The sequence below is a fragment of the Tetrapisispora phaffii genome, chromosome 1, assembly GCF_000236905.1.
Source record: "Tetrapisispora phaffii CBS 4417 chromosome 1, complete genome".
NCBI lineage: Eukaryota > Fungi > Ascomycota > Saccharomycetes > Saccharomycetales > Saccharomycetaceae > Tetrapisispora > Tetrapisispora phaffii.
This window is the reverse complement of record NC_016520.1, coordinates 1,270,749-1,285,742: the sequence shown is the minus strand read 5'-3', so window position 1 is coordinate 1,285,742 and position 14,994 is coordinate 1,270,749. Positions and strand designations below refer to the sequence as shown.

General features: G+C 36.8%; 7 protein-coding genes across 7 annotated transcripts; 4 read left to right on the top strand and 3 right to left on the bottom strand.

The window, feature by feature from the left end:
• Nucleotides 1-418: 418 nt before the first annotated feature.
• On the bottom strand, nucleotides 419-1,120 carry PRE5 (proteasome core particle subunit alpha 6; the record flags this gene model as incomplete). The annotated part of the gene is made up of 1 exon (XM_003684027.1): nucleotides 419-1,120. One exon carries the CDS (start codon nucleotides 1,118-1,120, stop codon nucleotides 419-421), a length of 702 nt encoding a protein of 233 aa, XP_003684075.1.
• A 591-nt stretch (nucleotides 1,121-1,711) lies between these two features.
• ELP6 (Elongator subunit ELP6) lies at nucleotides 1,712-2,518 on the bottom strand (the record flags this gene model as incomplete). Its single annotated transcript, XM_003684026.1, has 1 exon — nucleotides 1,712-2,518. One exon carries the CDS (start codon nucleotides 2,516-2,518, stop codon nucleotides 1,712-1,714), a length of 807 nt encoding a protein of 268 aa, XP_003684074.1.
• A 547-nt stretch (nucleotides 2,519-3,065) lies between these two features.
• Nucleotides 3,066-4,367, top strand: ZUO1 (zuotin; the record flags this gene model as incomplete). Its single annotated transcript, XM_003684025.1, has 1 exon — nucleotides 3,066-4,367. One exon carries the CDS (start codon nucleotides 3,066-3,068, stop codon nucleotides 4,365-4,367), a length of 1,302 nt encoding a protein of 433 aa, XP_003684073.1.
• Nucleotides 4,368-4,739: 372 nt separating this feature from the next.
• TPHA0A05640 (RNA methyltransferase) lies at nucleotides 4,740-5,933 on the top strand (the record flags this gene model as incomplete). The annotated part of the gene is made up of 1 exon (XM_003684024.1): nucleotides 4,740-5,933. One exon carries the CDS (start codon nucleotides 4,740-4,742, stop codon nucleotides 5,931-5,933), a length of 1,194 nt encoding a protein of 397 aa, XP_003684072.1.
• A 926-nt stretch (nucleotides 5,934-6,859) lies between these two features.
• BGL2 (glucan 1,3-beta-glucosidase) lies at nucleotides 6,860-7,798 on the top strand (the record flags this gene model as incomplete). The annotated part of the gene is made up of 1 exon (XM_003684023.1): nucleotides 6,860-7,798. The coding sequence occupies one exon, from the start codon at nucleotides 6,860-6,862 to the stop codon at nucleotides 7,796-7,798; it is 939 nt and encodes a 312-aa protein (XP_003684071.1).
• Nucleotides 7,799-8,089: 291 nt separating this feature from the next.
• Nucleotides 8,090-12,523, bottom strand: YOR1 (ATP-binding cassette transporter YOR1; the record flags this gene model as incomplete). The annotated part of the gene is made up of 1 exon (XM_003684022.1): nucleotides 8,090-12,523. The coding sequence occupies one exon, from the start codon at nucleotides 12,521-12,523 to the stop codon at nucleotides 8,090-8,092; it is 4,434 nt and encodes a 1,477-aa protein (XP_003684070.1).
• Nucleotides 12,524-13,984: 1,461 nt separating this feature from the next.
• Nucleotides 13,985-14,782, top strand: PXR1 (telomerase inhibitor; the record flags this gene model as incomplete). The annotated part of the gene is made up of 1 exon (XM_003684021.1): nucleotides 13,985-14,782. The coding sequence occupies one exon, from the start codon at nucleotides 13,985-13,987 to the stop codon at nucleotides 14,780-14,782; it is 798 nt and encodes a 265-aa protein (XP_003684069.1).
• Between the last annotated feature and the right edge of the window lie 212 nt (nucleotides 14,783-14,994).

Here is a 14,994-nt window from a genome sequence, read left to right as displayed (position 1 = left end):
TTTTTTCAGTTTTGGATTCAGAAGCGATGAGCTTCAAAAAAAGTTTGAAATTAAGAAGTTCAATCTCAGCATTAAAGAGATGGAAACAATTCCAAAATAACTGAATGTTTAGAGTTGTTACTAATTAAGCACCAGTGCATATCATATATATTTATGTAGCGTTTGCTTATTAAACGTATCATTTAAAAAAGTAAGAAATGAAGAAGAAACAACGTGTCTGCCTATTAATTTTGGTAAACAACATCATATTCATTTAAGGTAAAATTATTGGTAGTGGTATCTTTACGATAATAATTAAAAATTTAAATGTATGTTATAATAGAACTATATGATTTACTTTCTTAATTTATTGCTGTATAATAGTTTAATTATATTTTTATATATGGCATTTGCTTTCCTTTTATGGGGGTTTCATGTATTATAGGTACGGTGTGACTTTTTCATTATCATATTGTGTGAATGGGATATCTTTTCCCACAATTGCGATAGACAAGTTATCGGTGGTCAATGTTTCGTCCTTAAGTGACTGTCTCAAAGCTTCAACACAAGTTTTTATCAATTCCTCTGGGTCCTCAATTTCAATGTATTTATCCATCACTCTTTCCAAATAAGTCTTAGCACCTTGTGAACGAGCACCGATGGCTGAGCCGTAAACTTCTAATGTGTTGCCTGAAGGTTGAAATTCCAGCAAATGAGCACCACTGTTATCATAGCCTATTATTAGTAAACCAACACCGTATGGTCTGCCACCGTAAGATTGAGTATTTTGCTGAGCCTTATCAGATAACAAATGACCAGCTTTTTCAACTGACAATTTTCTATTAAACACTAATTGCGAGTAATTACATTGCTGTCTCAAATAGTTACTTAAAACACGAGCATCTGGAGCTAAACCAGCTAGAGACAACCCTAAATGTTCGTCACATCTAATGATTTTCTTTTGATATGATGACAATTCATCAGCATTTCTCTTCAAAGCTGTAATAACTGCATAGTTCTTAGAACGTAGACCAACGGTCACACTGCCTTGTTTGATGGCTTCTAGAGCATATTCAACTTGGAATAACCTACCAGTTGGAGAAAAAGTGACTGTATCACCGTCGTAATTATTTCTAAACATGCTTCAAAATTATCTTATTTTTATTATATTAAAAGATCTTTATTTCAAAAACCTAATGCAACTTCAAAACTTAACGATTACTTCAATTGTACAATATATCTGTGTCTTCTTTTGGTGCTTTTTTTCTTTTATCACTAAAAAAATAATTTCCTGATCGCTAATGCAAAATAAACGTCTCAATTGATTACAGTACCTCAAATACAAATATAGCCGATTTATGGATCTGATGAGAAACTTATAGAAGTTCTAGTACTATTAATTAATAAACTGTTTATCTATTTTATATACTTATAGTTCATATCCCATTTTGCCACCCGAAGGTCGTTAACTTTCGATTTCTTGGAACTATAAGGTCACATGTTCGGGTAATGGCTATTCGACACAGTATATAGTATAAAAGTACTTCAAGCATGAGAGAGAGAGAGAGATGGATATGTTATTAACGATGAGCTATAAGTAGTTGTATAGCGGTCATTATATTGAGTCGGAGGTCTGTGCTATGCTTCTTGGTTTTTCCTTAAAGGCTAATAAAGGAAGAAAAAACCATTCCATGCAAAAAATCAGGTTCTTTCCTATATGAAAGTCTGTAACTCATCTGTAAAATAGTTTAGTTGAGTCTCTCTTAGTCAAGTATAAATATTCATTTTCAACCGGATGAATTTTATCGTAGGAGTTGTGTTTTCCACCTCTTGTGATTCGTAGTGTTCCGGTGATATCTTTTGCTCTTCCTGTATCCAGTGGTTTCAGGTTCATTATAACCAAGGCTTTATGCATGTTTGAAATGAAAAATCTTTTAAATTCAGTTAATTCTTTTGCGGCGATGTGATCTTCATCAATTGCCACCAGGCCAGTATTCGAAGCTATAATCAAAAGACCACATTTCTTCATAAGCGGAATGATAAACATTTTTTGTAATTGATCACTTGTCAAATCATCTAAAAGACTCAACAATAGTTCCGGTTGTTCCAAAAAGATCGTTCCATTAGTGTTTGTTGGGAATTTCTCGACTAAAGTTTTCAGTGTCACTTCATTTGACTTACCAATGTTATTAACAATGAAATTTGTCATACAGTCGATGAAAGTACATTGGTTCACATCAATTTTCAATTTCATTAGGGAGTTTTCAACGAATTTCAAGTCGTGAACAAACGAACACAATGAAACATTTCTGCTGCTGCTCTTGCCAACTTGGTGCTGACTAGAATTCGCTTCAGCTTTCAATGAATATGGAACACCAAACACAATTGTCTCCACTAATGCATTCAATAACCAGGTTGGAGAAGTAGCTTCTGAATGGGTGACAAGTATTAAATCATGCGTGCTTCCATTGCACATCTGATTCGAAATCACAGAATGATCACTGAAGATCAACAAATCCTGTTTTTGAGCAGTATTCATTGTCTGTCAAACGTTACCTTCACCTTTACTCCTTCCCTTAAAATTATATCGCCGGATGCTCTTTTAACTATAACTCTTCTCCACTATTCGAAACTTTAAATTAACAAACAAAATAAAAGTAAAAAGAAGCTAAACAAACACAACAACAACAACACTTCTAACTTCAATATTAAACTACAATCAATAATAAATTAACATTAAACTTAGTCATCTCAATTGAACTTTAGTTACTGTTTGTATATTCTATCAATGAGTTTCTGTAAATTTCGAGATGCGATGAGCATTAAGAAGCGTCAAAGACCGGCAACAGATAGTGAAGAAAATTTTTTTTTCACTTTAGTAACAAGAAGAACAAGTTCTGTTGGTGAAGGCTGGACAGATTGTTCAGTGTATTAAGTATATATTAAACATATATGTTAACAGTTAGAATCATTTCTACGATTGTAAGTATTATTGTTATTAGTATTTATTTTTTCTTGTATTCTTGTTCGGGACAACCATAGTAGAGCATACAATCATCACTGTTCTTTTTTATAGAGTTTCCAAAATGTTCACATTACCTGCTTTAACTTCTGATATTAGCGTTGAAGTGAATTCTTCAGCTAAACAATCCGAAATTGTTCGTCGTCCAATTGAACCAGTTGGTAAGTTCTTTTTGCATCATGCTCAAAGAACTTTAAGAAACCACACTTGGTCGGAATTTGAGAAGATTGAGGCTGAGAAGAACGTCAAGACTGTTGATGAATCTAACGTTGATCCAGATGAGTTATTATTTGACACCGAATTAGCTGATGAAACCCTACTGATTCACGATCCAAGAGACTGGAAGACCGCTGACTTATACGCCGCTATGGGTCTATCTAAATTGCGTTACAGGGCCACTGAAAGCCAAATTATCAAGGCTCACAGAAAGCAAGTTTTGAAATACCATCCAGACAAAAAATCTGCTTCCGGTGCTAGTTTAGACCAAGATGGTTTCTTCAAGATCATCCAAAAGGCTTTTGAAACTTTAACCGATCCCACCAAGAGATCTCAATACGACTCTTGTGATTTCGAAGCTGATGTTTTACCACCAAAGAAAGGTGACAAATATGATTTCTACGAAGCTTGGGCCCCAGTTTTCGAATCTGAAGCTCGTTTCTCCAAGAAATCTCCAATTCCAACTATCGGTAATGCCGAGACTCCAAAGAAGGAAGTCGAACAATTCTATGGCTTCTGGAACAGATTCGACTCTTGGAGAACTTTCGAATTCTTGGATGAAGATGTTCCAGATGACTCTTCTAACAGAGATCACAAGCGTTACATTGAAAAGAAGAACAAGGCTGCTAGAGACAAGAAGAAGACTGCTGACAATTCTAGATTAGTCAAGTTAGTTGAAAGAGCTATGAGCGAAGATCCACGTATTAAGATGTTTAAAGAATTAGAGAAGAAAGAGAAGGAACAAAAGAAATGGGAAAGAGAAGCCGGTGCCAGAGCCGAAGCCGAAGCTAAAGCACAAGCTGAAATTGAAGCCAAAGCCCAAGCCGAAGCTGAAGCCAACGCTGCTGCCTCTGCTAAAGCTGACAAGAAGAAGTCCAAGGAAGCTGCCAAGGCTGCCAAAAAGAAGAACAAGAGAGCTGTCCGTAACGCTCCAAAGGATGCTGCCTACTTCGGTGATGCTGATAAGGCTGATGCCATTGAACAGCAAGTTGGTTTAATCGTTGACTCCATTGACGATGAACAATTAATTGCCATTGCTGAAAAGATCAAGGCTGACAGTTCTGCTACTAAGGCCGCTTTACAAGAAATTGCTCAAACTTTATCCTCCTCCGATAGGGTGCCAGCCAGCATGTTATCTTACTTTTTATAATAGTATATAAAGTTTAGTGTATGTCACTATAGCAATAGTAATAGTAATAATAACATGTTTTTATAAATACTCTTAATCATACATGCACTCATTACCTTAAAGAACTGGCTACTTTTACTGTTATATATGTAAGAATCTTATGAAGTGTTTCAATCACAATTAACGAACTGAAAAAAATTTCAAGCTCATCTCACAATCTTGATTCAAGCTCATCGAATAACTAGAAGAAGAGGAGATAAATAGTGATGTGTATTTAACAAATGATAGCGAGTTACGGTGGTTCCAGTATTGGTTCCATACTTACTTAATGAAATTACTGGAAAGAGGGAGATACAGTCTTGTAAAAGATCTTCAACTTTGAAATCATCTGGAATGGCCGTTAAGAAGAGTTTTAAAGAAGAGAAACCTGTCTTTTCAAAGGCAGTGTCCGTTACGCAGACAAAGCAGAAGAAGAAGCAAAACCATGCTGCTAAGAAAGAAGTTGTTTTAAAGAAACCTACTAAGAGCTTGAAAGTTTCATCAAAAAATCTGAATTACTCTATTTGCATACCTACTAGTATAACAGACGATTGTAAAAATTTAGAACAAACAACAAATGTCATTTATCATATTGCAAAGACAGCTACCATTTTCAATGTTGGTGAGGTGATTATTTTAGATCTAGGTAAAGAGACACCAATTGAAGTCACCGAAGATATTAAAGGTACCAAAGGTGAGACGAAGAAGAGACTGTCGAGACCGATGTTAATTGCTACGTTATTACAATACTTCGTTACACCTCCATATTTGGTCAACACCGTGTTCAAGAAGGATTACCATAAATATTTCAAGTATGCATGCAAATTGCCAAGATTATCTGTTCTACCATTCATGAGATACTATGAAGAGGATAAAGGCCGTTTCAGAGAGGGTCTTGCTGTCAGAATGAGCAAACCAGAAGCTACCAATAGTAACCAAAGTAACAGCAAAAAGGCTAAAGAGTTTAAACAGACGAAGTACATAAACATTGGGAAATCCGAGTGCCTGGAACTAAAGAGTCAGTTAGTGCCGGTGAATGTGCGTGTTACAGTAGACACCGTTGAGAAGAGAGTTGTCGCCCCACAAGAAGCATACGGAGACTATGTGGGAGCCCAATCATCGTTTGGGTACCATGTCCGTGTGTGTAAGAAATTCGGATCTGTGTTTACAGAAAGCGCCTTCCCAGAGGGTTATTCACAAGCAATCTGGTGCAATAGTGGTGATTATTACTACAACGAAAAGCTAAAGAAGAACGACAGTATCGAGAATGAGCTGCCTCGTATACAGAGCATAGTAAAATCTGAAAAGAAGACGAGCGAGAACGGGGACGAGACCCCAGCTGCACAAATGTCAAATTTGTTAGTACTGTACGGGAAGTGGAAACACATACTGGAATCGTTTGAGGCCTCTAAGGAGATGTTCGAAGGGTGTTCTGGCCCACACGAATTCTTTGACGGCCAGCTAGAACTACCTGGGGCAGCCCCAAGAGGCATGATCCCAATCAGCGACTGCTGCACAATCTCGTTGACACTGCTGTCCACTATGTAGCGCTAATACACCCATCCACCTATATATATATATATAAATATATCGCATGTATAACCATCTGTAATAAGCTTTCGCCCTTGAATGCCCCATGCACCTATTCCATATAAGCCATTACGAAGATCCGCTTTGACGCGCCAGGTCCAATCCCTGGCGTGTCACAAAAGAAGAGCGTGAAACGCTCTTCTTTTGTGACACTGTGCCCTGTTGCTGTACACGTGATGTGCACGTGCTGGCACGTGCACATCACGTGTACAAATCAAAACAGGCATTACCCGTTTACGGGCGCGCTTGTAGTGTCCGCCTGCGGCCATTTCTGACGAGAGAGAGTTGTATGTCGCACACCGCACAGAAGACGTCGTGGAGACATTGTTCGTAAATAGCGATATTCCGCTTGCCACAGACAACAAAGGAGAAAAAAAGAAACAAGGGCGACGTTCTGCGGCGCGTTCTGTGATGTTGCTATGAATAGAATCAAAAATGCAGCATGTTTTGCAGCCTGTGCTGCGGGTGCGTCTGACGACGCTGCCCGGTTTTGTTTCTTCTTTGCCTTTCTTCATGCTTTTGCTGCGGCAGTTGCTCTGGAAACATGTGCGTTCACTAAGATTCTAGACAGATCCCGCAGGAAACCGTCAGGACGGGAATCCTTTTAGCGGTGTCTTGCTACAGTGTTCTCTCTGCCCCCGTGGACGGGCCCAAGAGCTCATAGGAGCGTCATCCGGAGATGCCACTGATTTTGAAAAATAAATAATCGTTCAACAAACAATGTTCATATATAAATAAATAACAAACATAAGAATATCGTAACACTATAAATATTTTGACTTGATTTGATTTGATTCATTTTCAGCTGTTTTGTTTTTATGGGCTTCTGGTTATTCTGCTCAACGTCCCATAAGACATATAACTAAACACATTAGATACCATCAATGCGTTTTTCTACGTTCGTTTCCACTGCAGCAGCTGCTGCTTTCACTGTTTCACAAGTTTCTGCTCTAGGTGAGCTAGCTTTCAACTTGGGTGTTAAGAACAATGACGGTACTTGTAAGAGTGTCTCTCAATTCGAAAGTGATTTAGAACTTTTGAAAGGTTACACAGACACCGTTAAAGTGTACGCCGCTTCCGATTGTAACACTTTGCAAAACCTGGGACCTGCTGCTGAAGCTGAAGGTTTCAAACTGTTCTTAGGTGTTTGGCCAACCGATGACTCTCATTTCCAAGCAGAAATTGCCGCCTTACGAACTTACTTACCAGCCCTAAAGCAATCAACCATAGCCGGTTTCTTAGTTGGTTCCGAAGCTTTATACCGTGAAGATTTAACTGCTTCCGAATTAGCTGACAAGATCAACCAAGTCCGTGACGTTGTTGCTGACATCAACGATTCCGACGGTTCTTCATACAGTGGTAAGCAAGTCGGTACCGTCGACTCATGGAACGTCTTGGTCGCTGGCTATAATGCCGCTGTCATCGAAGCTAGTGATTTCGTTATGGCTAACGCCTTTTCTTACTGGCAAGGTCAAACTATGAACAATGCTTCATACTCTTTCTTTGACGATATCATGCAAGCTTTACAAACTATTCAAACCACAAAGGGTTCTACTGACATCACTTTCTGGGTCGGTGAAACCGGCTGGCCAAGTGAAGGTACTAACTACGAAAATGCTTACCCATCTGTCGACAACGCTAAGACTTTCTGGCAACAAGGTATCTGTGCTATGAGAGCTTGGGGTGTCGATGTCGTTGTTTTTGAAGCTTTCGATGAAGATTGGAAGCCAAACACTTCCGGTACTTCCGATGTCGAAAAACACTGGGGTGTTTTCACTTCTGATGACACTTTGAAATATTCTTTGGATTGTAACTTCTCTTAAATTTGAGAAAATTTAATAAGTTATTTTTTCTATCAGACTATTATTATTTCATAATTCACCATTAGGATATCATCTTCATATGCCTGCTTATTCACACACACACACACACACATATATATATATAAATATCAAGAGAGTACAACTGCTCTCCTAATAGTTTTAAATTCTTATATTTTTAAATTTAAAAATTCATATATGAACTAAAGATTCTATCATGTATATATTTGCAAAGTACATAAAATTAGAAACTGTAAATACAGTTAATCTATACAGTGCTTAGATTTTGTCTACTTATAAGTCGCTAAAATCATCAATAGTAATATCAGATTTTTTGCACATATTATGGAAAATTGTTGTTTCATCTTTGAATAAATTCATTGGTGTATCAAATTCAGCAACTTCACCATGCTCTAAAACTAAAATACGGTCGTAATTTAAAATTGTCTTCAATCTGTGCGCAATACATAGAATCGTACAATGACTGAATGCTGTGGCAATGCGTTCTTGAATCTTTCTATCTGTTTCATAATCAACAGAAGAGGTGGCTTCATCTAAGATTAAAATCTTAGTATTACGAACTAGTGCTCTTGTTAAAGCTAATATTTGCCTTTCACCTAATGAAAAGTTAGCGCCATCCTCTTCAACCACTTTATCCAAGTGAAACTTATGCAAATCAGCTGAAGTACCATCTTCTGTTATATGCTGGGCTTTGGTTTCAGCCAAATCTTCAGGGGCAATGGCACCTCCTCTGACTAAAACATCCCATAATTCTTCATCAGTTCTTTCATGGAAAGGATCCAAATTCTTTCTGATATCACCTCTAAACAAAACGGGATCTTGAGGAATAATAGCTAATTTTTTTCTCAACTCATGTAAACCAAGCTTATTTATATCAACATCGTCAATTAAAATGCTACCAGATGTTAATTCATTTAGCCTATATAATGCAGTCATGATGGTTGATTTACCAGCACCAGTACGGCCACAGATACCAATTTTCTCAGTTCCATTAATTTGTAAGTTAATGTTTTTCAAAACAATAGGTAAACCAGGTCTATAAGCAAAATCTACATTTTCAAATTTAATAGTACCTTCCTCAGGCCACGACTCAGGTGGTGCAGTTTCAGGTTTGTGATACTGTGCCTCCAAAGGTAAGTCAGTAGCATACGATACCAACCTTTCGGTACTATTCATGTCATTTTCAACTTGAGACACAGCTCTTAAAAGAGTATTGAATAAACCAGGAAGTTGTAAAACGTAGGTTAATAAGACACCAACTGAAGATGCTGAAATATGAAATTGTCTAGTAACACACAATAAAGTGATAATTAAAGCAAAAGCAACAGCAATCATATCAACTAAAATAGCAACCCATCTTTGAACACAAACCGTCAAATAACCAGCTTCATTCATTTTATCGATCAAATAGTCTGACTTAGCAATGTACCTTTCTTCACTTTTATAAAATTTGATAGTATCCATACCGCCTAAGATTTCATTAAAATTATTATAAACAAATGATCTTTGGATAGCTTCTAAACGTTTTATTTCTCTACCAGCACTTTGGTAATGGTTTTGTATGAAAACAAAAATAAAAACCAAAAATGGAACTGCAATAGCAAACCATGGTAAATAAACAATACACATTACGCAAACACCAACAATATTAGCAAACTGGGAAACAGTTAGACGAACATTTTCGATTAGTTCGTTATCTAAACTATCTGTATCTTTTGTAAATCTATTTAAGATACGACCAATAGGAGTTGTATCCATGAAAGACATTGGAGTATGAATAATTCTTTTTAGAGCCTGGATATTTAAATTTTTTGAAGCTCCAATACCAATGTAACACAATATAGTAAATTGACTTGTCATGAAAATATAAGCACCAAAAACAAAAAATGAATATAGACCCATATAGAAACTTTCAGACCTATTCTCAAATTTGTTTTCAGTCCAATAGGATAACCAAACAGAAGAAAATAAACTAGAGAAAGTAGTAGCAACGACTAAAATCAAGTAAAGGGGTAATATAATAAAACCCCATTTATTGAGACCAGCTTTTAGGTATTCCTTATAAATTGACAATTTAATACTATTAACAGCCCTCTCTTCTTTTTCTATTGTACGTCCGTTAATATTCTCATCCACATCTTTTCTACTCAAGGTCTTCTCCAAAATATCAAGGTCTTTGATCTCTCTTTCCTTAGTCTCTATCATTTCTTCTTCCAACATACGTTCCTCTTCCTCTTCCTCCTCTTCAGCTTGATTAGTGTTCTCCAACAAAACTTTTAAAGTTTTGTTAGTTTCTTTCATATATTGAACATCTCCAATTTCGACTGAACCATCGTTACCTAAAACGATGATACGAGAAGCTTTGTCAATCAGAGACAATTGATGTGTGGCCAATAATCTTGTTTTATTACCAATTAATTTTGTTAAACATTCGTCCATAATATGTTTACCTACACGGGAATCGACTGCACTAAGAACATCGTCAAGTAAATAAATATCTTTCTCTTTATAAACACATCTAGCAAGATTAATACGTGCTTTTTGACCACCTGACAATGTGATACCACGCTCACCAATTTCCGTCTTATCACCAGCTGGTAGTATATCTAAATCAGATTCTAATGAACATGCACGAAGAACTTCTTTATATTTGTCTTCTTCATAAGGAGAGCCAAATATAATGTTATCACGGACTGTTGCATTCTGAATCCAAGGGTAACCACCCATTAATAAATCACCATTGATTTGGATAGTACCAGATGTTTTTTCCATAAAACCAGCAAAGGAATTCAATAAGGAAGTCTTACCAGTACCAATTGGACCTGTAATCATAACAAATTCACCTTTTTTGATTTCAAAGTTCAGATTAGTAAATCCTGTAAAGGCTGTCTTTTCTAAATCAACAATTGAATTTTCTGAATTTTTATCGTTTGTAAAGTTTTTGGAATCACCAGCTGCATTCTTTCTATTATCCTTCTTCTTACCCTTTGTATCCTTTTCTGGATTTTTTAATGCTTCCTCTTTATCCATCTTTTCATAATCTGGCCATATGAACGAGGCATCATTCATCTTGATAGCAATTGACTCATCTAATGGTGGCAATGTCTTCATTTCATTTTGATAGAAACTATCATACATTTCTGAAGATTGTAATAAATTTTGAATACGATCCAAACCTAAAAACATATCAATAGAGGTACTGACAGCAATTGGGAAGAAGAACATTTGTAAACTTAAAACTTGGAATAGGGATAGAGATGAGAAAACATTAGCAGGTGTTCTACCAGCATGATTGACTTTGTACATACATAAGAATGTGACCAAGGAAGCAATACTAGTTAACGAAAACGATAAGGCCACAATACCATTTCTAATGTATTGTAGTTGCCTTACATATTTAATTTCTTTAGTTCTAATTTCTGTAATATTTTTTTCATATGCATCTTCCCATGAGTAGAATTTGACCATTTTCATGTTATTTAATACTTCTCTCATCGCTGTGACTCTTGCATCAGTAAATTTCAAAGAAACCACTCTCAAGTTCAATATTTGTTTGAAAATGAAGAATGAAACGAAGAAGACAGCGAAGAAGACACCAACACCCACTAACGCGATTGGGCCTAAATTAATAATTAATAATGTAATACAAATAGCCAATGAAGCAGGGAAACCTGCAATGAAAGGTTGAAATGACAAAGCAAATTCGACTCTTGCCAAATCTGTGGTGACGTAAGATGTAATTTCACCATTTGGAAACTTATGCCTGGTATAACCATCTGCTTTAAAGATTTTGTTCAATATAGCTTTTGTTAACAAAGCCTTGACTTGGGCACCGGTTAATTGAGAACTTAAGAAGAATTGATTAAACAGAATACCGTTACAAACCATCATTGCACAGGAACCAATGGCGTAACCGACACCTGCATTGACATGTAATTCAGGGAATAAAGCCTTTTTCCCGACAAAAGTAATCAATCTCTTTGTTACTAAAGGCAGGAGACCTGATGCACAATTTGATAGGACAGCAAAAACAATGGAGATGAAGTACTCTACTTTGAAAGTAAACATAAGAGTCTTTGCCACCGTAAACCTAGGTAATGTTGTATTTTTATGCACTTCTTCCTCAGTTACCTCAGGATGGTTTTCTCTGTAGATAGCTCTATGTTTCTCTACATATGAATTCAATATTTTTTCGAATCTTGTATAGATGTTGTTGATTGACAGTCTTTCATCCATTTTGAACAGATCATTTGGTTGAATAGTTCTCTTGTAACCGACTTTAACGATCGATACGACCCACCAAATGAAGATTTTCGAGATGATGTTGGCTCTCAGCAGTGGAAGATCCTTTCTCTCATCATCATTTGCAGGAACGACTGGCATTTTTTTAGAGTAGAAGAAAGAGAACAGACGTTTCTGAGGGAAAACTTCTGAGTCTGTGACTTTTTCCAGATCGTCTCTATTCAAAAACGTCTTTGGTTTGTTTCTATCCACTACGTAATCACCGGAAGGAAGATATTGGTAATTGAAGGAGTTTGAGGTGCTTGCAGAGGACCTACGGAGATCCACAGTATCCGCATTTGTCTTTGACTTGACCACTATATTGTGTGTTTGAATTTTCTCGGAATCGACATCTTTTATATCCGCAGAACCTGAACTTAAACTGGATTCAATGCCTACCCCTGTAGAACCATGCCCATCGACCATCTTACTTTTATATTATCACTGTGATTCGAGATGCTCTCAGTCTTCAAGGAAGGGAAGAGAAAGAAACGGAAAGTGTAGTAGATATGTATACAGCTATATATATATATCAATAATTAAATATATTGTCAATGTGATAATTATATGTGACTTAGCACCTATAATTATTAATAAAAGCCTTATCACTTTTAGATAACCTGCTGTAGTGTAGTGATGCGTTATCTTTGGTGTGCTATAAATAATTTGAGGGTAAAATTTTTCAATGAAGAGGTTTACGAAAGTGGAAAATTGCCAGAAAAACTTGCTTTGCCGAGACATTAATTCACAGATTGTACGGGTGGGTCTAGCCTGCCCACAACATTCCAGTTACCTGCGACTCCGTAGCGCTTATCTCCAGCATTTCCGCTTTCGTGCAACAAGTTCTGACGGCATGTGAAAAAGTATTGATTTAGACAAGCCCTCGGAGAGCAACCAGACAGGAAGAAAACGTGCATGAACAAATGTAAAAGTAGACTACGCAATCTCTTACTTGGCCAAGAAAAACCACAACTGAACTCGGTCTTCGAGCCATGTTGCTAGAGCAAAACCGCACAGGCGCAATCAGGTCACCTTTCTTTTTTGCCGTTTCCTCGAGAACGTGAAAGTATTAAGACCAACTGCTGCGTGGGTATCGTGGGCTCCTAAACCGAAAAAGAGACCCCCTGACAAAACACAGCAGGGAGGTGATGGCGAGCGTGGGTGAAACAAACAGGTTCGGTCGCGTTCTTGCTAGCTACTATGGTCCTCAGTTCCGCGGAACCGAGGAGTTGTCTAAAGCAGCTCGAAGCCTCTCTATGGATGGAAAAGTGGTGATAGTGATGCCTCTGGCGGAACTGTTAGTTATTAGTGAGAGTTATACTGTTTCGAGATGATGGAAGGTATCTGTTGGATTGGTCAATGTCGGAAGTTCAAGTTGAGTGTTAAGCAGTAGGCAAACAATGTGCGTGTTGCATGTTTGGATGTTGTTAAAAGAAATTGCCATGGTTCAAGATTTCACAAAATAACCTGATGCTTTGCTAGCACATGGAAGTAATGAACAGCACAGCTAGCAGGCACACATTACTCCGGGAGCTGGTTCCCGCACGAAACACAGTATTTCTGTCACGTGCCACTATTTCTTATATCACGTGACTTTTATTCAGAACGGGAAAAATAATATTAGGGTCGGGTAATGCTAAAATTTTTTCAGCCTGTGAAAAATTGTATAGTGAGTTGATAAATTCTACGACTGTGATGAGATGAGATGCGATGAGATGATATCAGCTTTTGCCATTATCCTCAGTTCTTGGTTAAATACTCATGAGCATAGGTTTAATAGAGCCTTTACTTCAAAACCCTATCGTTCCTTTACCAGGGTGGAGAAAACACATTGACTGAGGCCATTGACATTCATTCCTGAGACATATCTGCTAGTATCTTACAATAATGGGTTTAGCTGCAACAAGAAATAAACAGAAATTTGGTCTAGATCCGAGAAACACAGCGTGGAGTAATAACACCTCTAGATTCGGTTTCAAACAGCTGGAGAAATTTGGATGGAAGACAGGTATGGGTTTGGGCATGACTCCCAGCACTTCCAATACTAGCCATATCAAAGTTCATATCAAAGAAGACAACCTTGGTCTAGGTGCCAAGATCAAGAGGACAGAAAGAAAAGATGAATTCGACAATGGCGAATGTGCTGGTTTAGACGTATTTCAAAGAATCTTAGGGAGATTGAACGGTAAGGAAGAAGAAATCTCCAGTGAATTGGATAAACAACGTCAAAATAAAATTTTAAATGGTAAATGGGGTATACATTTTGTCCAAGGTGCTGTTTTGGCAAGCACCTGGGATCCAGAAACTAAAGAGTTAAGAAACTACTCGAATGAAAAGAAGAGAAGCATAAGTGAGGATGAAGACTCGAGTGATGATAATGAAAGAAAATCTAAGAAATCTAAGAAAGATAAAAAGGATAAGAAGGACAAGAAAGATAAGAAAAAAAAGAAGGAAAAGAAGGAAAAGAAGGAAAAGAAAGAGAAGAAAGAGAAGAAAGAGAAGAAGCACAAGAAAGAAAAGAAAGACAAAAAACTGAGATCTATTGACGTGAGCAAAAGTGCATCCACCATTCCCAAAACTGTATCAACAAGATTGTCAGTACGTTCCAAATGGATCAGACAAAAAAGAGCAGCCACTATGGATGCTAAAGCATTAAACGAAATTTTTATGGTAACAAACGATTAATTGAATATCATTGTAATTAGCATCGTCCAACAACAACTCAATATACACTCATTTTACTTATATAAACCACTATTCGTATAGTACTATCAAAATAAATACAAATAGAAAATACAACAAATTTAGAACATAATAATCAGATTAATTGAAATAGTAATAAGTATGTAAATATAAACTTATTTATTAATGATTGATTTTTAATACACCTAATTGTT